At 46.1% G+C, this 24,636-nt stretch overlaps 1 protein-coding gene across 3 annotated transcripts in view; it reads right to left on the bottom strand.

Annotated features, from left to right (window-relative positions):
- The window catches only part of DPP6 (dipeptidyl peptidase like 6), an 856,594-nt gene that overhangs the window by 574,997 nt on the left and 256,961 nt on the right, over positions 1-24,636 (bottom strand). The window contains exon 1 of one of the 3 annotated variants that reach the window (XM_078437169.2): positions 18,163-18,289. The exons of the other annotated variants lie outside the window; for them this stretch is intronic. Coding sequence (XP_078293295.2) covers positions 18,163-18,213 — 51 coding nt within the window. The 5' untranslated portion in view covers positions 18,214-18,289. Of the gene's footprint in view, positions 1-18,162; positions 18,290-24,636 lie in introns of those variants that run through there. 3 annotated transcript variants of the gene reach the window in all.

The raw sequence follows: 24,636 nt of genomic DNA, 5'->3' as shown, positions 1-24,636 counted from the left end.
AAGTAATTCAGTCAGGGCCATCAGCTAGTGAACGGGAAAATCAGAACTCCAGCCCAGGCTTGTCTGACGTTAATACCCTTATCCCTAAGCTCCACGATGTGCGGCTAAAGTAAAAACCACGACCTGTGTCCACAGCAGGAAAAAAATAATTGTGCTCTGTGTGTACGTGTGTGCTGGGCATGTGCGTGTATTAGTTGATATCTGTGGATAAATCGAAAGCCTAAATGTAGCCCAGGTGCTGAGCTAAACTCTGGGACAAGGGATAGAATGAGACCTATCATCTGCTTTCGAGGGGATTCCAGTCGGGGGCAGGGGCATGGGTGTGGGGGCATCATAAGAGTCCATACGGAGACTGACCAGGTCCCGGGGGACAAGCCCTCTCCCGGGGGAGAGACCCACCCAGGGGGTGACTCAGGCTCGATCGGGGGAGGCAGGGAGTGGGCAGCGAGTGGAGGCTGATGGGAACTCAGTGAAAATGCTTGCACTTCCACGGAAATACGTGAACGTGCTCACGAAAAGACTTGGCTGTTGTGATTTCTTTCCCCGATGGCCCCACAGCACTATGTTATCAAAACACCATTTCCCCGCATTACTGACATGTAACTGACACAGAACATGACTTAGCCTAAGGTGTGCGGCATGATGAGGGGATGCCCACGGACGCCGCGTCCCGGTCACCACCGGCCAGCGAGGGCCGCCATCTGCTCACCTTTGTGCGTGCGGGGAGGACATTTGCCACCTGCTCTCTTGGCCGCTTCCAAGTGCATGACCCAGAACCACAGGGCTTCGGCCCAGCGTCCGTTCTGGTTCTCTCTGCTCCAACAACTCTGTGGGTGGTGATGCTGTCCACACTGAATGCAAACTCTCCAGGGCAGCGGCACCACCCCAGGGGCCGGGGGCGCCCATGGGGCACGGCGGGGGTCTGCAAAATGCATGCACAGCACGCCTGGTGCTTTAGGATCTCCAAGCCATTAGTGTATTTAAACCCCCCAAACTGGGCCAGCGGATCTAGCCCTGGCCTCCAGGTTCAGGCAATGCTAACTACAGTGAAGGTCAAGGTGACAATTAAAGACAAAAAAGGTCTCTAGCAGCCGTGTGATATGGCTTGCCTCAACGTGCACTGCAACTCTGTGATGTGAGGGCTATTACAGGTATTGAAACAAAAACAGATCAGGAAATTTAAGTCAAGAGCTTTAGCCTCAAAGTTAAGAGGTGGTGCTGGGACATGAATCTAGATTTGTTCTTATTTTAAAAGCTCTTTTCGGAGTGCCCTGGGGCTGAGTTGGTTAAGTGACCGGCTTCAGCTCAGGTCATGATCTCACAGTTTGTGAGTTTGAGCCCCGCATCGGGCTCTCTGAGGTCAGCTCAGAGCCTGGAGCTGCTTCAGATTCTGTCTCCCTCTCTCTCTGCCCCTCCCCCACCTCCCTCCCTCCCTCTCTCTCTCTCTCTCTCTTAAAAATAAATAAACTTAAAAAAAAATAAAGGGGCGCCTGGGTGGCTCAGTCACTTAAGCGTCCGACTTCAGCTCAGGTCATGATCTCACGGTCTATGAGTTCGAGCCCCGCGTCGGGCTCTGTGCTGACAGCTCAGAGCCTGGAGCCTTCTTCGGATTCGGGGTCTCCCTCTGTCTCCGTCCCTCCCCCACGCATTCTCTGTCTCTCAAAATATGAACAAAAGTTTAAAAAAAACTTTTTTAAATTAAAAAATTTTTAAATTAAAACATTTTTAAAAAAAGAAAAAAAAAACCCAAAAAACAAAAATCCTTACTGAGGGGCACCTGGGTGGCTCAGTCAGTTAAGGCATCGGACTCTTGATTTCAGCTCAGGCCATGATCTCACGGTTCATGGGTTCAAGCCCATGTTGGGCTCTGTGCTGACACCTTGGAGCCTGCTTGGAATTCTCTCTCTGTCCTTCTCTCAAAAACCAAAATTAATTAGTTAAACTCAAAAAAAGCTCTTTCCAAGTGTATGCAGTTCCAATTACAAAGTTTATACTTTCCCTGTTCAGCAGGATCACAGCATGTGGATTTACTAATCACTATTCCAAAGTCACCCTTAGCTGTTGATCTGTCTGCACACAGTCTCGAGAGGACAGGGATGATTAACAGCCATCGCATGAAGCCAGCTGCGATGGTCCCCATGTCAACCTGCTCTTCCAATGCCTTCTGGTTCACGAGCATCCCGGATGGGAGCTTGGAGGGTTGTCAGAGTGTAAGCGTGGACGAGGTCCTAGCTGCACTGCTGTTTCAGGGAGGCATGAGCCTAGACCAGCCTTCCGCTAACTTTGAGTACCTGGAAAAATCCATTTTAAAAAATGAAAATCCTTTCCCCATTATCTGTAACCACAGCTGAAGTTGTTCCTTCTCCTGCTGATTATGACGCATCAGACACTTTGGAGCACCCAGCTGGAGCTGGGGGGCTGCTCCTTAAGTGTTGTGTCCTTCATTGATGTCAGAGGGGATGCCCTTTGTTGAGGGAAGGGGAAGTCACACTTTTTTTTTTTTTTTTTTTTTTTTTTTAGAAAATGGAAGCCAATTCTGAAGAGACTGCTGCAAATATTTTATACCGAGGACCATCCAAAGGAGATTAGGCAGTTTTGCTTCCTTGGATAGCATTAAAAAAAAAAACAAAAACTTTTTTTTAAGTTTATTAATTTATTTTGAGGGTGGGTAGGGGCAGAGAGAGAGGGAGACAGAGAATCCCAAGCAGGTCCCACGTGGTCAGTGCAGAACCTGACTCGGGGCTCGGACCCACAAACAGTAAGATCATGACCAGAGCCGAAATCAAGAGTTGGACGCTCAACCGACTAAGCCCCCCACACGTGCCCTGGAGAGCATTTTTTAACACGGAGCTCCACAGCTGCCAACAAGGCAGGATTAATGCTCCACGGGTGACACATTTTGCAACCTACTGTTTCCCAGGAACTAAAATAATAAAAAAGCACCACTTTGGTTTTCTTTTAATCTCTCATATTTCCTCCAAAGAAAACTCAGGAGAAAAAATATACAATACTTGCAGCCTAATTCACGAGAACTAATGTCTTTGTCTTAAGAGTTCTCCTGACACGGAAATCACTGGGTTGTACCTGTTTTGAAATTTTCCGAGACAGCAATGTCCCAGAAAGGCCTCAGTAGTTCTGCGTACTGACCTTTATCATCCGTATCCGCAAAAGGCGCTCAGACCTTCTTCTCGGTGGCTCAAGGGGTTATTAAAGACGCAGGTGCCCAGCCTCTCCAGTGGCTCTTATTCTCAGCTGCCCATCACAACCACCTGGGGAACCTTCAAAAGTCCCAAAGCCCAGGCCACACCCCCAGAATGATTAAACCAGACTCTCTAGTGTATGAGGGGTAAGAGCGCGTGCAAAGTCCCCGCCGGGTGACTGCCGAGTGCAGTGTCAGAGAGGACCTCCCTCGGTCCCCTAAACTGCAGGGGGTCCTGTGTGACACATGGGCTCTGCACTGTCAGGGGACTCTCTCAAAAGAAGCCACTGCGGGCAGAGGTGCCATCAGATTCATTTTTCCGTCATTAACACAGCGCGAGACTCGTACCCGCACTCTTCATAAGCAGCTACTAGATATGTAAATGAGTGGAGTAAATGGGTAAGTCGAACTCAGCTACCAATTAGCTTTGTCTAAGATCAATTGTTCATCACAAAAATGAGTCCCGCTTAGTTAACAGGATAGTTAAGATCCAGTGAATTAATGTATGGGGGGGGGGGGGGGGCACCTAACACAACGACAGATTTTCATTTCTATCTTTCCGGTAGCACCTGTGGACTAGGACACTGACACCAGGGTAATTAATCCCAGTATGGTCTTTTGGGCTAAAAAGGCTACAATAACCAGCAATGGCTCCTGCGGAAGATCCAAACTTTGGTGGGGGAGGGAGGGAAGAGGGGAGGGGAGTTGAGGTCCTGACTCAGGACGCAGCAGCACCAAAAACTTCAGGTGAACACCAGCTGGGGTCCCCAGACAGGCTTCCCCACGTTTGGGCAAATCCCACAAGAGTTTTGCCCACAAACCAATGAATGGCCTAGGTGGGTAGAAAACTGAGACAAGGATTTGGGGGGATCATGATGACGACCAACAGAAAACGAGGTTGTGTTCATCAGGGGCCTTATCAAGGAGACCCGGGGAAGGGTGCTGTGGATTCAGAGGGACAGGACAATAAAAGGAATATGGGGCCTTACCAGCTCATTGCACACTCATCAGCCCCTGTCTCATGCCAAGACTCATTCCTGAGCCGGGAGGGTGACGGTTAAGTCACAAAACAAAGGAAAGGAAAACAGCCTTGTAATCTTCTGCTGATGGCCAAATTTATGTATCAACTTGACCCGTGTTAGGAGGTGCCCAGATATCTGGCCAAACACTACGCTGGATGTTTCTGTGAAGGTGTCTTTGGATGACGTTAACATTGGAATCAATAAACTGAGTAAATCAGATCGCCCTAATGTGGGTGGGCCTCACCCAATCAGCTGAAGGCCTGAATAGAACAAAAATGGTGATCCTCCCACGAATACGAGGGGACTCCCCATGCCTGACCGCTTCAAGCTGGGACATTGGTCTTTTCCAGCCTTTGGACTTGAAGGGAAACATCAACTCTTCCTGGGGCTCCAGCCTGCAAACCTTTGGCCTGGCAGTTCCGCCATGTTCTCACATTTTCCGCCTCAGACTGGAACGACACAGCTGGCCAGCTCACCAGCCGATCAGATCTTAGGCCTCTGCAATGACGATATAATTCCTTACACTACATCTCTCTGCGGACCTACCTCCTACTAGTGCTATTTCTCTGGAGATCCCTGACTGATGCATGAACACACCAGACGCCTGCGTACCTACAGATGACCTCGGTAAGCCCTGTGACCATCGGGATAGAGGATTATCCTTGTTCTACCGCCAGCTGGAGTAATTTTTAAATATAAGAAGTGAAAATGACACTGAGGACCCACGTACCCACTCTCCCACCCTCCGCCCAAGTGAGAGAGAACAGTGAAAGATGACATTAAGCCACAAAACCACCATGCCTGTGCATAAGGACAGGAAAGAGCTCAAAACGATGCTACTGCGTTATGTACACGCAAGTGTGACGTGCATCACACAGGGGCTCCATGCTCTCGGATGGGCAAAAGTTGGAACGCCTACAGGTGTCCTGTCTGGTGCACATTCCGAGCCCTCTGTAGTGGGAGGGATCAGTGGAGCACTGAGCCCATCCGTAACACCCAAAATGGCTTTGCTTCCGGCCGATGACCTCTTCCGAAAGAGTGGTTCATCCCTCTTGCGCTTCTGGGGAAGGGGCCATACGCTGGACGTGCCGTTCTGCTGGGATGAAATTCTAGGTCCGAGACAGGGTGGGGGGGGGGGGGGCAGACCAGGTTCTCTGCCCCTTCCCATGCCAGTGGTGTGGCCGTCAAGGTGAATGTTACCGGGCTCCGTGAGGTCGGGATATGAACTCAAAGCAATGACACTCTAAATTAACTGCGTGGTGACATAATCTATATTAATTGAACACGATTGATTCTTATTCAGAACAAATGGGCATCTTGGCATGGCCATATTGATATGTCAAAAGGGCTTCGTTATAGTACCTCATTGTCAATAGATAAAGTTGGCTGAATTGGGTCAGCAGGTACCACCTCCAACTGTCCTTTGTTATGACATCACAGAGCCCGAAGTAGACAATAACAGGTGGATTTCAGGGGATGCTCATTCCCCCCGCCCCCTGCTGGGCTACCTCTTGCTTACAAGAACACCTTCAGGACTGTCCTCTGCTGCTGAGGCATTCTGACGGGGGCGGGGAGCCACCTGAGCACCAGTCAGGAGGAGGAAGGCGTTTCTTTGGCCATCCCCACTGCAGCTACCCTTGCTATTCCAGACGGAGCCGGGGCTGGGGTGGGAAGAGACGGCACAGAAAGGTACATGCATGTTTCTTGCCCATTCCTGTGGATTTTCCTACTTCTCCCAAGATGAAAGAGGAAAAAGCAGATTTTACTGGACTCTCAGGGAATTCCCAGGCAAAAAGTCATGGAGGTAGAAATGGGCAGGACTACATGAAGAATGAGGTGAATTTTAAGTAAGGGGAGTGATTCATGACAAGGAAGGCTAGATTCAGTAGGAGTGGGGCAGGGCACCCCCCTTAGAGCAGTCTGGCCATATCTTGGCAGAGTGATGCCATCCCGCGGCTTCCCGATGGGCAGAGGTGAGAGGAAAACAGTGTTTTCGGATTAACCCAAGTCCCAGGTCCTTGGGGGACCTGGTTCACGGCCATGGAGCCCAGGTGCTCCTGGAAAGCAGGCAAGGTGATACTCTCCACAGCTCAAAGGTAATCATCTTCAAACAACCAACGCTCAACAGAGAAATAAGGCCCTCCAAGAAATTCTGATGGCTATGAATAACACAACAAATCACTAGCTTTTGGTCATTCACTCCATGAGCACCTGTGACTTCTCATTCTGAGCGAGACCATACATGGGCGATAGCGGATCTCAGGGTGATGAGCCCCCATCACAGCTCCGCAGGGAAGGCCAGCTTTCTGGGGCTGGTGTGACCAACATAGAACCTGAGCTAGCGTCTCAGAGTCAGGAGGGAGGGGCTGATCGTGCTAGGAAGGGTCCTGAAAAGTGAGGTGCTGTTGCCAAACACACAAGGAAAGAAGCCACACCAGGAAGGCCACACGTCCCACCCAAAGAACCTGGCCCACGGAGGCAGTGATGAGAAGCCACACTGCAGCACAGGGTCCTAGTGAAAACTAGTAGGAATCTCGGAGATATGTTGGTGTCCTCTAGAATTCCAGACAACTAGGACCACTTGGAGGCTTCTAGTAAGTAAAAAGGAGTGCCTTGATAGAATTTAACTTTTAGAACTATCACCTAGCAGCAAGGTGGGCAATGAACTGCGGTGATTAGGGGCAGGGAGATCACCGTAGCCGTAACTACCCAGCACCTGGGTGAACGTAGTGTGGTCACTTCTCTGCTTCATTTACATTTTTTTTTTTTAAATTTTTTTTTTCAACGTTTTTTTTATTTATTTTTGGGACAGAGAGAGACAGAGCATGAACGGGGGAGGGGCAGAGAGAGAGGGAGACACAGAATCGGAAGCAGGCTCCAGGCTCTGAGCCGTCAGCCCAGAGCCCGACGCGGGGCTCGAACTCGCGGACCGCGAGATCATGACCTGGCTGAAGTCGGACGCTTAACCGACTGCGCCACCCAGGCGCCCCTCATTTACATTTATTCTTATCTTCTCGCAGCTTGCCCAAAAGGAATCCAGTCGGGCATCATGTTCACAACGTGAAGAGTGAAACTTGGGGCACCGGACAACTGTCCGAGCGTGTGGCCTGGCGCTGTTTACCAAAGGTCTGGTAGCTGGCTGTAGCTTCTCCATTCTCCCCCAGTTTGGCTCATGGGGCTACTGAACACTTCTCACATATGTCAAAAGTGTGGTTTTGGGGCTCCTGGGTGGCTCAGTTGGTTAAGCATCTGACTCTTGTTTTCGACTCAGGTCATGATCTCACAGTTCATGAGATCAAGCCCCACGTCAGGCTCTGCACTGACAGCTCACAGCCTGCTTGGGATCCTCTCTCTCTCTCTCTCTCACTCACACTCCCTTGCTCACTCACACTCCCTCTCTCTCTCAAAATAAATGAATAAACTTTTTTAAAATGAAAGAAAGGTGATTCTGAAAGTTATTTATCCTGAGGATGCTAACGTTACAGCCATATTTGTGGAGAAAGGGTAGTTGTTTTAACAAATGGTGTTGAAACCTCAGATATCCACACCCCCACACACACACACACACAGAAATTTAATCCATACTACATATGATATACAAAAACCATCTGAAAATAGACTGTAAGGTCTAAACATAAAACCTAAACTTATAAGACTTCTAGAAGAAAGATAGGAGAAAATCTTTGTGACCTTATATTAGACACGTTGCCAAAAGCAAGATCCCTAACAGGGCCAACTGGTAAATGGGATATCATCAGGAGGAGAAACTTCTGTCAAAAGGGAATGAAAAGAAAAGCTACCATTTGGGAGAAAATATTGGCCAGTCATAGATTAGTCAAAGGACTTGTATCCAGAATATATAAAGAACTCTCAGAATTCAACAATAAGAAAACAAAGCCAACCCTCAGTAATAAAATGGACTAGAGATCTGAACAGACACTCCTCCAAGGCAGACACACAGATGACAAATCCATGCAAAGATACGGAACAACATACGTCACTCGGGAAGTGGAAACAAAGCCATAATTTAGTAGCAGTACACGTCTACTAAGAGGACGAAGGAAAGATGCCTGATCATGAAAGAATGCACACTCACGGACTCCTTGTGTATACAGTTCTAGGAAATGCACCCTAGACCATGGTGGCTTAAAGCAGATCTCTGGTTTCCGCAGGAGGGCTCCAGAGTGAGCGACACGAGGAAACTTTTCGGGACCACGATGTGTTCCCTATCTCCCTATCTTGATTGTGGGGTTGGTTTCTGGATGTATACATCTGCCAAAGCGTATCAAATTGCACACTTTAAATATGGGTGGTCTGGGGCCCCTGGGTGGCTCAGTTGCTTAAGCATCTGACTTTTGATTTCGGCTCAGGCCATGATCTCACGGCTTGTGAATTTGAGCTCTGCAGCGGGGTCTCTGCTCTCAGGTCTCCGCTCCGGATCCTCTGTCTCCCTGGCTCTCTGCCCCTCCCCCACTCACACTCTCTCCCTCTCTCAAAAACAAATAATTAAAAAAAAAATCAATAAGGGTAGTTTGCTGTATTGTATTTATCTGTCAATAAAGCTGTTCAAAGAGATAATTAGAATTCTATACGTATGATCCATATCTTTGAATCTTGAGTTTTCTGATCATCTCCTCTTTTATTTCACCCTCCGCTTGTACTGTACTGACACCCTCATTTCCACGTCTCTTCGCCTCGTACCTACAACTATACACAAGTTGCCTTTATCAGGAGAAAACGATATACTGTTTTTTTTTTCCAACAACCCCAGCACTAGCAGCCCCTGGCCATGGGATGGATTTCTAAGTTCCACAATGACAAACATTTAAGAAAAAATATCCAATCTCATCAAGGTGAGCAGTATCTTGGGACTACAGGCAGTTTTTCTCTGGGGCTAAGCAGCTTCCCTGGTGGGTAATCCTTTTCCTCAGACTCGATCAGAGCTAACTCAAATTGGGCTCGGTCTTCCTTCAGAAAAGAAGCTGCTACTTTACATGTAGATACATCCATTGCAGTTGGGAGGCAGGAAGACTTCAGCTTTACGCTTCTCTTTGGCCCTCGAGGACAATCTATACTGCCGAGGTGCTCACATACATAGCAGGTGCACCCTGGGATGCTGTATTTGTCCTACCCTGTCTAGCAGGCAGAAATACCTCATGTCGCTTTCCTCCAATTTTCGTATTCCTGCTTGAACTTAACTTGTTAGTCTGGTGACACATCTCTCTCTCTCTCTTCCTCTGCAGATCCTGGTTTCTCCAGTCGTGGAGGATTTCTCCCCCACGGGGACTGTCTTGCACGTGATGGGAGACAGCAATTGCGTGTGACCAGCAGTGAGAAGACAGGGTTGAAGACCTCCCAGACTCGGGTCGCAACCCTGCATTTCAAACTTGTTTGCCCTCTTGCCAACACGGAACACGCTGCCTCTGTTCTGGCCACACTGCTCCAAGGCTTACGCTGTCTTGTCTGTGCCCCTACATGCACGTGTTTTCTCATATCCCCTCAAACAAATTTCTGTTTATTAAAATGTTACCCACTACTTAAGGCTTCAGTCAAAATGTAGCCCCTGTATTTCAATTTTACTCCAACAAATATCCAACCCTTGCTTCTCCATGAAGACGATAAGAGGGCAAAATATCAAATAAATACATAGACACTGGGATGTAACATGGACATCTACTTTATGAACATATGGATGCTGTTTCTTCCTGGTTCTTCCATTGCCCCCCCAAGATTTCCAGCACATGTCTCTGCACACACAGGTAATGCTCAGTATGAGACTCTGAAGAGAGTCTGAAAGTATAATGTATGCTTAATTTATAGCAAAATCATTCCAACATCTTCAATCTGGTATTGAAATTTGCAAGTAAATGGCCATGCTCACCTCCGGCAACCCATCTGCATACTGTTAGCCCCTCCACAGCAACACAAAGCAAAAATGCCTGAGAACCGCCAGTTTGCTTACCTAAGTATATGTATTTACAGGAATAATTATCTCCAAGAGTTCATATTTCCTGAGGACTCCGAACAGGAAATGCATGAACTTCTAGGTTTACCACTGGAAATAATTCCTGTGCCTCAGCTCAATAGCTCCCAACTTCCTTGCGCTCACGGATACACCTGGCCTCAGGCCATCCCAGGCACCCCCAAACCCTACCTCCAATTCTCCACCTCGGACACCTACCTCACTACCTGGAGTGCAATATCCTTGTCTGCATAAGACTCCACAAAATTTCATGTTTTGATGCCTTGAATCACACCATTTTATATGCTTGGTCCACACGGGGATTTTCTGAAAACTCATTTTTAAGCATCTAATTGAAGTTTCTCCTCTTTGCAGTCTTCCTCCAAGCCCCCTGCCTTCCAGAGAACATCAGGTGCCCTGTTTCGATGTTTCCAGGGCACTTTATCCCTCTCCCCATCTGGCACCTTGCACATGGTACTCTGATTACTTGTGCTAAATTCCTAGGCTGAATACAAGCTCAGCCAGGGCCTTCTTCATATCTCTACCCAAATTTGTCCTGGAGGGCTTATACAGTGCCTGAAATGGTGCCAAGAAATGGTTGGGGAATTGATCTAAAAGTCTCCTGTAAGTCCTCTTTACCTTACTCTCGGCATTCCTGCAGCTGAAGACAGGAGGAAGAGAATCAAGCATTAAGGGACAGAGATCTACCAGCATCTGTTCCCTAAAAGGCTTAGGTTAAGTACTTGCTTTTTTTCCCCTGCCTTCTTTCCCTAACTGATAAATTACAGAGCAGAAATATTCAGCTTCCTAAATCAAAGGGCTATCTTAAATTCAAAGGTGAATAACAAACAATGCATATATCACATCTATATATAATGGCTAATAGCCAAACTACCTAACAATGTTAATATTCCTAAAGAGAAAAAAAAATATTCCTAAAGAGGGCCAGGCAAGAACAAAAACAACCGGGGAAAGGAAACCTTTTTTGATGTTTTCAGATACTATGGTAACGTTAAGATCAGCAATGAGGCTGAAGTAAATAGACTTGATGAATTCTCAAGTGATTCATATTCAATCATAAATTTTAATGTATATAGTAAACTGGATTTAAGCTAGCTTCATCCACCCATCCACCCATCCATCTACCCATCCACCCATTCATCCACCTGTCCTATCCATCCACCCACACACCCATCCATAAACCATCCATCCATCCATCAATTCACCTACCCACCCATCCATCCACCCACCCTCAATCCATCCATCCATCCATCCATCCATCCATCCTCCATCCAACGGATATTTACTTAGCACACACACCTTTAGTCTACATGCTGTAGCTAAATATTAATTATGGGCTAGTGCCCACAGAAAAAGGAAAGAGAAACCAGCCTTTGTTACAAAGTGAAAGGCCTTTGCTTGCACATTACATTTGTGATTCATTTATTTCTCAGAAAATCTTACAGGATAAGTAATCTTGTCACTATTTTACAGATAAGGCAGATGAGATAGGGTGATTAAAGAGCCACTCAAGTCACCCTTAAGTCCATCTGCCTGAGAAAGAGGTTCTCTACATACTCGCTAGCATGGATAATTATCTACCTTTTCTTCATTAAGATGTCAATAACCATGTTGAAACTGCAATGTTTTAAAAATCTTACAAGCATGTTTGTATTTCACATACTCACTTCTCCGATCAGTGCCTTGGCAGGCAACATTTGCAGAAAATGGCATCAACAATCAAAGCACAGAATCTGCACTTAGCAAATCACTCTGCTAATAATAAAGCACCAACAGACTCCCCAGGTCACAAGTTTGTTCGCTGGGCTTCTCTACAGTCCTATCAGTCGCTCTTTGGTTATCATTTGAGAATTTACATCTCCTATATGAATGTTTCCCCTTATAAAACATTCAGCACATTTTCTTTTAGAATCACTGATAATAGAAACTTCCTCAGTTCCTACACGAACACAAGGTGATGCAGGCTTCTTCAAGATTTTGTTGGTGAGGACAGTTTGTAGGAAGACCATTCCACGAAAAACCTACTCGATGCTTTTTCTTTAAGAAGGAACAGCTCTTGCCAGCACATGAGGTGAATTCATGTGCTTTTTTAGACCTTTGGGAAAAAAAAAATCAACCCTATTTATCCTAGTTCCGTGCTTTTAGCCCATCAGAAAGGTCTATCCATCTGTTTAATCGATAGCAAACCCAAAGAATCTGTTCTGGTTCACTAGGGGTGGGGGAAAAAAAATCTTTAAAGAAAACCAACAGTGCAGCTTGAGTTCCTGAATGTATCTGCTGAAAAAAATCACACGGTATGAACTAAATGTATACTTAAGCCCTTCCTACGCCGGCAGTAAATACAAGGCAGAAACTCGCCTGCTTATTCCAAAACTGACGTCTGACTTTCAAAAATACGTTCCAGCCCAGGAACCCCTCCCCTTTTGGGAAGAAAGAGCTGCTGTATGTTTCTTGGAAGTCCTGACATTACTGGATGAATGGACGGTGCTACTCTGAGCTCCTTTTACCTCCCCCGGGAACGACAGCCAGGGGCACCGGGGAAGGTGGGAAGAGGCATGACCCTCTAGCGAACCTGGAGACCTTCCCCGGGGCAATGCCAGCGTCCCACAGCTCTGTTCCATCACCCTGCGTTAGCCAATGTTAGTCACACCCTTGGTAGGTTAGTGAAAGCCCACTTTACATTGATTTTGCCGATTCTGGAAAGAGGAGGCCTTTTCCCTGCCCTCAATTCTTTATCCCTCAGTATCAATCCGATGTGCATTTGAGCTTTAAGATCATAAAATATTTACTAACTTCCAGCTTTTAATGTTCGTGAAATAAAGAGCCAAATTAATAATTTTTGAGCGTTGGTTAAAAAGAAACTCAAGACTTTCTCCAAAGGGACAGCATTCAAGGCCAAATAAAGAGGTGTGGCCAGGTCCACCTGGCGTCAAAATGCCTGGCTGCCAAGTGTCACTGGCTATTTGAACCGTAGACAAAAACATCACTGTTCACACGAACTATGATTTGTTTCTCTGTTTCCCTCCAAGAGCCGAAAGCAGGTGATCCGGTTTGTGCGGAAGGACACACAGGAAGATGGAAAGCCAGACCACAGAGAGAGACTCAAATACAAGGACAGCCTCACCGGGAGGACGGTGGCAGGTGGCTAGCTGGCTGATGTCACCCTATGGGATGACATCATTTGCTCTACCATCGGGGGCGTCTGAGATTCAGTATTGTCCTTCTTCGGAAAGCCCCCGTGCAACCAAGGGACCACTCCTACCTTAGGGACCCACTAAGCAGAGACCCTAAGCTGGAGATGCAAACACCCTACCAAGTGCTGCACTCAGCCTCCCTCAACGCTGAGGGGTAATCCCACACATCACTAACGGCACACCTACTATGTGCTGGTATGTTCACAGATGCTGTAGTGTAGACATCATCGGGTTTCATCTGCACCCCCAAACACTATAAGGCAGTATGGGCAGCTTCACCTTACGGAGGAGGAAAGGTGGGTGTCAGATAGGCTGAGACCAGCCTAACAGCATACAGATAGGTGGCGGAAGAATCCAAATTCAAATTCTGATCTGTCTGCAATGCAAGGCCTTTTCTACTAAACTAGGGTAATCAAGGCTGGTCCCTCGATTATCCCTCGAACAGAAGGAACTGCCATCCTGTCTGCCATCCTGCCTCTTGGCATCAACAGCTTTACGATGACCGTTCCTACTTCCTAAGAACCTGGAGAAAACAGGTAGAATCGCAGGGCACTCGGAGGAGACCTACAGAAATCCAGTCTAGCCTCATCACATCATAGAGAAGAGACAAAGGTTCACGGAAAGGAAAGGACTTGCCCGAGTTCATGCAACTCCAGAGAGGCAAGGCGGCCACAAGAACCCAAATACCCAGGGCATTGGGTCTACATTGCTGAAACCTACGCTGAGGGTTTGATACTGAGGCAAACCTGGAACAGAGAGATGTGGGATCACAAAATGAAGGCTGCCTCGAACGGTTCAGAAAAAGAATCAAAGGTTAGTGAGGGTTTTAATTTGGTTCTCAGCTTGTGTCATTACTTATGAAATAACCCACCGTATTTTGTTCTTTTTTGGAGATGCATAAATGTAGCTTTGCATATCTAAATGCAGACATGTGTGATGAGCATCAGTATAGACCCCCTGTCCTATCAGAGTACCTGCGGGAATAGGTCTGGAGGTGTGTGTGCTGCTCAGACATCTTTGTGCCCCAAAGAAACACAGAAAGCATCATGAAATATTCACCCACAAAAAAACCACCTGTAAGTGGAAATGATAAAGCAGCAGGATCCTGTTTCTAGTTCTGTATACATCAGCAAAGTTTTTCAGACTGGAAAACTGCACGGCCAACCAACAGCAGATTTAAATACCCCACACCACACAGGCGCTCTCTTTTGTTCCACTAGACTGTAGACTAATTAAGGCAAGGATCGTGTCTTATGATCTCTGTATCACTGACACCTGCTTAGACCTCAGCAGCAATATGAACAAACTTATATCTGGGGGGTAAGTATTATTTTCACTGATTTTATACCCTTGAAACTGGAGTTCACTGTTCTTGGGACCAAAAATACCTCATTAGGGAATTAAAAATGTAGATGGCCATTGGATGCTTTGTCCACACCAAGGCTATTCAAAGCCCTTACCTTGAAAAGCCACTTTGGGGGGTTAAGTCCTCTGTATCCTTTGTTCTCCCACTTTAACATCAACTCTTGAAATGACCAGCACAGGAAGAGGAACCGCCCTAACCACGATATAAACTATGTAGTGCCTATACTGCGAGAAGTAATCATTAGAATCGTAGTACAGAGAATGTTAGAGCCCGGAAAGGACCTTCAGGTGGTATAATTGTTTTTGATTCTGGCTGCCTGCTAGAATAACCTGGGGAGCTTTTGAAACATTTATTGATATTGTGGGCCCCACCCACTGCGACTTTGACTTGACTGGAGTTTAAACAAAGTTTAAACAAAGCTTTCTGGGAGATTATATTATACTACCTGGATAGAGAATCAAGCTGTTGTGACTTACACACGTCCCCCCAATTTTATAGGTGAGAAGAAAAGGACAAAGGGAAGTCAAGTGACCACTTTGGGCAAAACCATGCATCTTGCTTATCGCTCTACTACATCGCATCGTCTTTCATGAGTTTTGTGATTCCTAAATATTCAAGTTTGGGTTGTGGGAAACTTGGGACCAGCCTTTCTAGTACATAAATTTCTCTTGTCAAACATCTGTTAAATCAAATGGCATCACTCAGCATCCAGTAGCTGGATTGAAATCAGTCATTTGGCTACTGTAGGCATGCAGTCTGAAGAGCAAAGCCATCGAAAGCACTGATTCCAAACTCTGCTGACTTCTGCAGGTGGACCGGTCCTGGGTTTGCATGGAAAAAAACTCTCTTATTTCTACTTGCTACCAGCAAAACAATATAGATACATGGGAGCCACCCAAACCATGGGAAGACTGCTTCTGTTTTAGATGAGCACGAATTCGTGGCTTGGTAATGTTTTATTTCATGCCAGGCTTCAATGTCCAGATTTTGAAACTCTATACCCATCATCTTGACCCTGGCTGTAGACGCGCCATAGATGGGCCCCGGGAAGGAACAGACTTGGAAGTAACCAAGCCCCCAGAATAACTTTGGCCACCTGGATGAGAGACTCAACAGCCACTCCTCTATTAAGAGGCTTTTAAATCCTTACTTGGAAACTGCTTTTGAATCTCTCTGATTTTTACAAGTTTTATTAACAACAGTCTGGAGTGATTAGCATAAAACCACCATAAAAAAGGTAATGAATAATTCAAAGTTGAAACTACAGAGTAATTACATCACCCATTTAAATTCCCCATCCCTAAATAATTAAGGAATCCCTTGGATTATTTAGAATGTGCTTCCTTTTCTGGACTATGCTGTTGGCCAGTGAAATCCTGGGCGTCTCTCTATATCGCCCTGAGGCCTCCTTCCAGCAAACAGGGCCAGCGTCGGTGCTGTGAGTTTGCGGTCTGTGGGCCCCACACATCCGAAAGACCCTCCTCTCTCAGAGGATGCCTTTCCACGCACGGCTTACTGAGGGGCCCATCTGGAGCTTTGGGGTGTCGTATGTAACAAATATTTAGATCACTGGGGAGGCTCGTGGCTAGAAGGAAGCTTAGTCTGTGAAAGAGATAACACAAATTACCCTACTGTTTATCCACATATCTACATATGACTCTGATCCATTACCTCTGATGTCACTCAGAACGCTGGAGAGTCTGGAAACCAGGTCTGAGTATCATTTCAATAAGGCATTCTGGGAGCCCTGTAACAGCTAAAAGCTATGAGACTCAACACATTTAATCAGACTCCTTCAGACAGATCTAGGCAGATATTTGGTGACTTTGGAGCACAGAGTCATCTGTTTTCCATATGCTCAGATTAAATCTTGGAGCTGGGGGGGGAACCACTCACTTTATAGACGGGAAGTGAAGGGAGGGCAGTAGAAGCAGTTGTGCCCAGGACCCAGGATCAAGAGACTAATCCCAGGAACCACACGGTTGGTTGTCAGACCTTCGGCCCAGGGCTGTGCAAGCTGCATATGGTGCTCCTTAGAGTGTCATCATTTAAGCGTTTTAAATACGCTTTTGTTTACTCAGATGAAATATCCATTTATATGCTCCACATATGCTTTAATTTGGGAAGAAATTGTTTTGGTTCTACCCAGTCGAATGTAAAGCTTTGCTTAAGAAGTAATTTCAAAATTACTCACATTCTTTTCAAACTCCCATTATCTGATCATTACAAGTTCAAATAAAGAGAGAGCATGACTCACTAAGTAATTGACAAAGAACATCTATAACCCCAGGCCCTTCTTCAATGACTCAGAGCATCATACAGAAAGAAAAGCAGCTTACCTATAGTCAGAAATGCATTAGGTGTGCTAACTGCCTGTTATTTATTCATCTAATGAAGCAATTTCTAATGAGCAGGGTACTAACACTAGCATACCAAAAAAAAAAAAAAAAAAAAAATTAAGTAACGTTAGCGTAAGATGGAAACTTACCCACAAATTTATACCAGCTCTGCATCATATTTTAAGGAGTCCCTGACAATCAGCTTCAGGGTCATTCGTTCCGTTTTATGTCCTAAACACTCAGGGGTTTTAACTTTGGTACCAGCATACAATATATCAACACACATCTCCCGGAATCTCATGCAACGATTCAGAAAAGAATTCTTTACTTGTTGCTCTGAATCCAGATTCTGACGACTGCAAAGAAGCAATGGTTTCCCTAGATATTTTATCATTCTGCGAGAAGGGGCAAAAGTTGAAAATCCAGAAGCCATCCACTATCAGGCTGGCTCGGGGCTGATCTTCTCATTACGGAGGATTACGGTAATAGTCTACAAATGTGTATCACACGTTTGAATGGTTTGTGATTACCGCTGCCTCAGTACTTTCTAATGCTGTAATAGTGCACTACAGGGCATGAGATTTTCCTCTCTCTGTCTGGTCACACAGGGCTCCTGATAGACGACACAGTCTGAGAGAAAACGCATACAGACCTTATTTTCAGGGCTCTATCTAGTCGCCATCACATCCAACACTGTTCCCAGAGGCCAAGATCAGAAGATGCTGGATGATAGCTGAGTGGCAGTAAATATAATTAACCATCATACTGTGGCTCAAATGCTAAGCTGCCTTTTCGAGAAAAGTCGTGTTCTGAGTAAACACCCAGAGTTGCACTGGCTGCTGATTGCATCTGCTACAGATTACTTAAAATTAAATCCCAAACGTTTGGCAAGACATCAGACATGCACAGTCGAACCTCTCCCCAGGAGTTTTGGAAAATAACGCAACTATCTCACGGCGCCTCTCCCACAGTAAGGTAGGTTTTGTGTTGTTTGGTTTTTAAGAAATTGAATTCTTTTTTTTTTTTTTCCTGTAAGTTGATTTGTGTCCTTTTACTCACCCTCCAAAACTGTTTGAATCTGTTCACGCCGGGCAGCCTGGAAGCGTTCATCCCCGCCGGTGACAGGTCGGAAGTCTACCCTTCGCGGCTTCCAGAACGTCAGTGGGACTCCCACGGGCAGATCTGAAGCAGTGTACTGCCCGCGACGCTGACCAGGGTCCTTGCAATCTGAGACACTCCCTAGCTTTCAGAGCTGCTTTCCAACAACCACAGAGTCCGCCACTCAGCGCAAAGCAACCAATAGCTAGCTGCACATGACATCCTCAGCCTCGGAGGATCAGGCTTACCCCACTGCAAACTGATGTAGGGCAGAGAGGGAAGACTTAGGAATGCCTCCGAAGCAGCCTCCCTGGTGAAAAACGGGGTGTTTTCTAAGCAGCCCTGTTTGCCTCTTCTTCATGTGGGCTACATCAAAGCTCAGGGTCTGCTCTGAGAAAGATAAATGCTAACACTAGTCTCAGCTTAACATGATCAGCTTAACCCTGGGTGTCCCCATTGACCTGAGATGGTCCTTGCTTCTTATTTGGGGTTCCGACCACGGACAGGTGTGTGTCTGGAATACTGGGGGACAGGATTTTCTATACGTGATTCCCGATAAAGGGTAAATGCTGATTGTAGGTTTGGCTGCATCGGCTCGGAGAAACAGAGATTTGGCCATTATCTGCTTAATCTTATGCTAGGAGGGTTCAGGATACCAAGGAGCACACTCATAGTTGCGTCCGGAAATAATCTCAATATGCCTCCCAGAGAAAAGCGATGTGCAGATGGACAGACCCAGACTGTATCACGTTCACCGCTGTCACGGCGCTGGTGTTTATTGGTTGTTTCTAAACATATTCTTTGAGCACCAACTCTATGCCAGGCACTATGGCCGGTTCTGGGTATAAAAGCGTGAGCCAGGCAGGCATCAACTCTGAAGCGGTGACGTTTATAGTTCAGCGTCATCGTGATTTCATTACCTGTTGCTCTCCCCATGAACAGACCAACTCACCATGGAGACCAAGAGCTTTTCAAGGGCAGAGACTGGGCCACCATCTTTTCAGAGCCTGACGCAGTGCCCAGTGCATCGTGGGGAGCTTTGCCAGTTCTCACCGACGAGGCTGATGGGGGTCACTCAGGTGTCCCACCATCAACCTGCAAGAGCGATTGCTCTGAGATGATGCTACCTTGACAGAGGTTGAGCAGGAAGGGTTGGACACTCCTAGATAATTCCCACCCAGACACCATTTACAAGAGGAGCCTCAGGTAAATAATTACTTCAACTCATCAGCACACCTCCTGTTTGTCGTCATACTTGGTTAGGACTGTGTTGGAACCCGGAGAATGACTGAGGGTCAAACAGAAGCAGTGAATGGACACTGACCTTTGCGGGATTCTCTTGTCTTAGGATTTGTAGTATTATGAAAGTAACGAAAGGTGGTTTATGGGCAGAGGTAAAATGAATGAACCGAGGAGCTTGGGGAAATCAGCTTAACTCAACTGAAAGGAGCAAGGAAGAAGGGAGGAATGGAAGACAAGAGTGGGAAGGGCCAGGAGGGCTTCGAGGTCGGGGATTCAAGTAGGCAGATGGCAAAACACTGACCCAAGCAGGAAGAGTCTGTACTCGGGAAGTGAATTCAGTAACTGATACATTAGCGTCTTAGCCAGCCACCTCTCTACTCCCAAAGAGCAGCCACCAGGAACACCAGCATCGCTGCATTAAAGGAACGTGTTCTACAGCACAGGAGAGCAAAGGAAGACGTGGGGAGAGATGAGCACAGGGAACCCGTGTGAGGACCAGGCTGCAAGGACACGCGAGGGCCCCGCATCCCTCACTCCAAGCTTTCATCTTGGTCCCTAAGCGGCTGGATGTGGGTCTCCTCTTCACGGGACAGTGGAACCGTGTTGATACTTACGGAAATACGCCGAATCAGAGTGCATCGGGAGACACGGTGTGAAACCTCTCTGCAATCACAGAACATCAGGGATGCCTCGTTTCTACAAATAGGCTAATGACTTGCCTTTCCAGTGAAAATCATGATTATCCACCACTGTTGAAAGCAATGCTTGTTGCTAAATATTACTGGCTTACTACCTCTGGGCCCATGTTATATGGCCATTTCTGGTCCCTTGTGGCTGGAAGGAGCCATGTGACATTCTGCTCAATGAGTTCTGGAAGGAAGCAACTTTTACTTCATCATCAGCACCTCCAACTGCCGTGGCAAATGCTCCAGGCTCTCTCTCTCTCACTCTGGCAGGGTGACAGGGTGAGGGAGTGCAGACCAGACCCCCCCCTGGAGACCAGTGATGGACTGGTGGCATCAGTGAGAAATAACCCTTTCTTTTAGCCTCTTACTGGCACATAACCTAGTCGGATCCTGGCTGTTACAACTTGTAAATTTATTTTCTTAGTTTGTCTTCTCCCGACAAAATCAATACTTAGCCCCAAATGCATTTTTGAAGGTTCTAATGTGTGATGGTACTTTGCAATTTTTTCAGCGAGAAGATCCACTCGTCTGTGCTCCTGAACCCACCCAGGATCACACTTCAACAGCCCAGATCAACAGCTGTGTCGCTGAGCATAGAGGTCATAAGAGACATATGTGTTCGCTACATCAAAACAAAAAGTTGCTGCACAGCAAAGGAAATAATCAACAAAACCGAAAGGCAACCTACTGAATGGGAGAAGATATTTGCAAGGACAGAGCCAATAAAGAGTTAGTATCCAAAAAATATAAAGAAATGATACAACTCAACACCCGAGAAACAAATAATCCAACTAAAAATGGGGAGAAGACACGAACAGACATATCTCTGCAGAAGACATCCAGAGGGCCAACAGACACATAAAAAGATGTTCAACATCACTCATCATTAGGGAAATGCAAATCAAAAAGACAATGAGATACCACCTCACACCTGTCAGAATGGGTAAAATCAAAAACCTAAGTAACTACAAGTGTTGGCAGGGATGTGCTCTTGCACTGGTGGTGGGAATGCAAACTGATGTAGCCACGATGGAAAACGTATGGAGGTTCCCGCAAAAAAAAAAAAAAAAAAAAAAATAGAACCACCCTATGATCCAGGAGTCGCACTACTATTTACCCGAAAAAACAAAACAAAAACCCAACACACAAAACCAAAAAAAAAAAAAAAACCCCACTAATTCAAAGGGATATATGCACCCCTGTGTTTATAGTAGCATTGTTTACAAGAGTCAAACTACAGAAGCAGCCCATGAGTTCATCGACTGATGAATGGATAAAGATGTGATACATATATACACAAAGGAATATTATTCAGCCATTAAAAAAGGCTGAAATCAAGGCTAGAGCCATCTAGACCATTCCCATTCGAGATGGCGATGCCTCACTTGAAACCAGCATCAGGAAGTGCCTGGCACCAGTGCAGACCAGTGCGGAAAGCTACCGTAGGGCCTCACGCATCGCGCCACATCACCGCGTCCGGACAGGAGCATTCCCTTCCCATCTGAAGACAGCACATTATTTTATCTGCATAGAAAGCCGAGACAAAGAAATGGTCCTAATCTCATGAGCTTAAAGGTTTCCTGGAATTCAGTCTCTCAGAAGCAGCTCTCAAGGGGGGCGTTCCTGCATCTGGGGATCGAAATGCATCAGATCTGTATGTAGCCTATTGATCCTGTCGGTACGGAAGCGGAGCAAGCTGATGCCCTTCTGTCTTTTCAACTTGCCACTTAAGGGAAGTCGCAAGTGAGACGACACGGACAGCTACAGGGATTGGTATTGTGGAAAAAATATTCCAAGCTAAGAGATCCGTGCTGGCAGGGCTCCTAGTGTTTCCCCTTTAGAGTCTTGTAAGTAAGAGGACCAAGAAAAGTTGATTAATATTTAATTGATGGCAGATAAAAATAATGTGATCTTCAATTTATGTAATTTTGGAAAGGTAGGCATGATGAATTCGTCACCCTGGAAACAGACCATGAGAACCTCAGCACCAGAAAACTTTTAATCACTGAAAAATATGGGTAAGAAAATGTAGGTTTCTGACACTTCATTATACAATGCTTTTTAAAAAATTAGATTCTGCCATGCTGACCATATTTCTTCCAGGTCATTTGTAGTTTTGTCTTCCAGGCCACTTCTAAAATATTAGGATAGCCAGGGACTTCACTACCTGAGGTCAAAGAGAGGGCTGTTGAAGTTTTTGAAGAATTGACATTAACTCAAATATTCTGTGAACACGTCATATTTGTAGATGTACCTTGCATTTCCTTATGTATCTACATAAAAAGGTTTTCTCAATGTTTTAAGTCAGAATCCTCCTGGGAGATCCCGAATCTTTATAACATTATTGGCAAACCGAAACTTGCAAAGTCATTTTTAGCTTAAATTTTATCAAAAATAACATGGGTTTATTGATTTTTAAATAAACGGAAGTCTATCTTCACTTAATGACACAGGGAGTTGACACAGGAAACGAACAACCATGAATGTAAATTTTATATCTCGAGAAGATGGAAGTAACAGAAAATCAAGCCACCTTCCCAGAGCAAGTTAGCGACTCCTCGCGTGACTAAAACTTAAAGTAAGCCTTGCAGTGAAACTAAAGTTTTGATTTAAGGGAAAGGAAGGGACACCATTATGGGTGCTGGCCTGGTGGTGGCGAGTGGGGAAGTCATGATGAACCAAAGCTTTACAGCCTCCTCTGGGTTAAAGATCATTACAGCTCATCTATCGTCTGACTTTCCGGGACAACACGTATGAAATAACAATCGCTTACATGTACAAGGGCTGGAGTTTAGGTGGTTAAGAATTTACCTCCAGAATATCAATACGCACAGGATGGCTTCTAACGTAAATCACCATTTCAGGACTCACACTTTCTGATCTGACTCCCATGGCCACTTACATACTCTACTCTCCATTCACTCGAGCTTTACATAAGGACACTGTACCACCATCCTGCACCCCCATTTCGTCCACTCACTGTTCTGTATGTAACCTAAAAATTCAGGTGTGCAAAAAGAGCACCTTTCCTTGTTTTCTTTATAGCAACTAGAATTTGCATTCAATGTTCTGTCTGGCAGAATAAAAGGCAGCTCAATCTCGCTTGCCACTGGGGGCCAGGACCGTCCCAAGGTCCCGTGGGTTTCAGAGGTGCCAAAGCACAGTGGAGGGGCCTTCTGATCTTTTGTCATGGGTTACAGGAGTCTCTTTCATTCTGCATCATTCCTTCAGGTGTGGTTAGTCCTGATGCTTCCGTGCTGGCTTAACACACAGAACTCTTTGGTGGGACTGGAGTGGGGGCGGTCAAAAAGGCCAGGACCCAGCCTCCACAGGGCATCATCTGCCCTTCCCCTTGGGGTCTCGTCTCTGGCCTTGGGTTCCATCTTGAAGCAGCACACAGATCGCTACTCCCAGAGGGCCATGTTAACTAACTTCCCTCCTCCTCCTGGTCTGCGGCGACTTCTCTTGCTGCTTTCTAAGGTTCTCCGACCTCTTCCTCCCAATTTGGGACCTCTGCCACACTGAAAGGGGCAGTCACAGAATGGAAAGGAATAATCTATGAGCAGGGACCTTTTTAAATTGTGAAATTCTAGATAAATACTAGCCATACATTTCAGGGACAAGCCATAGTTGGTGACTTTCTTCAAACCTACAGACATCTGTGTCTAACATTCTGTATTCAGTAGAGCTTTTTTTCCCCGCCTACTACTCACTCTACTGCAGAACACCAAATGGAGACTTCACTTACAGTTAAGTGTTTTCCAGAGTGTTCCTTTTTGCAAGCGTCTATGACTTAGTAAAACTAGGATACGTTCTGCCAGCGATGGGTAGAGAAAGGCCATTTATTGTACTTCCCTGCCTTCCTGTGGCTATTGGCTTTGTGGTCAGGGACTGAAGACATAAGCCAAAGAAAAATAATAATAATAACGATGGTCAGCACTAAAGCACTTTCTAAGAGGCACGGTGATCTGTGAGGCCGGGGGTATTTCAGTGTTTGCTCAACAAAGACTTCTTAGCTTCCTGATCAAATGGCACATGCTAACCTCCGTGTAGTGATTGCAGGATGTTGTCTATATAAAGGTTTTATCTTCAAATTAGCAATGACCTTTTGTTCTTCAAAGCTCATTGAACAGAAATGTGCAAATTCCACCTTCAGGAAGGATTAAGTATCATCAAGACTTAAAATTTACTCTCAGGATGCGGGCCCGAGTTGAGTCTACCCCTCGGTGCTCTTCAAAGTCCTGGGGTTTGTAGAAGCGGTGGGACTGCATGGGGACAGGCACCTTGGTTTCCTGGAGAGGCCCTGGGCCAACAGTCAGGGTCTCAGTCCTTCCGCCTCAGCTCCGCCAATTGATAATATGTGTGCCCAGCCTTACCTCTGAGCCTCATTTGCTCTGCTACCAAGTGGCAAAGATAGTATTTTCTGTATTGTTATACCAAGCCCTGTGAGTACTATGCATAGTACTCGAGGACCACTGTTATCACAACCATTGCCTGGCCTCTCAGA

This window comes from Panthera onca, chromosome A2 (genome assembly GCF_046562875.1).
Source record: "Panthera onca isolate mPanOnc1 chromosome A2, mPanOnc1 haplotype 2, whole genome shotgun sequence".
NCBI classification, from domain to species: Eukaryota; Metazoa; Chordata; class Mammalia; order Carnivora; family Felidae; genus Panthera; species Panthera onca.
This window is presented reverse-complemented; position numbering and strand designations above follow the sequence as displayed.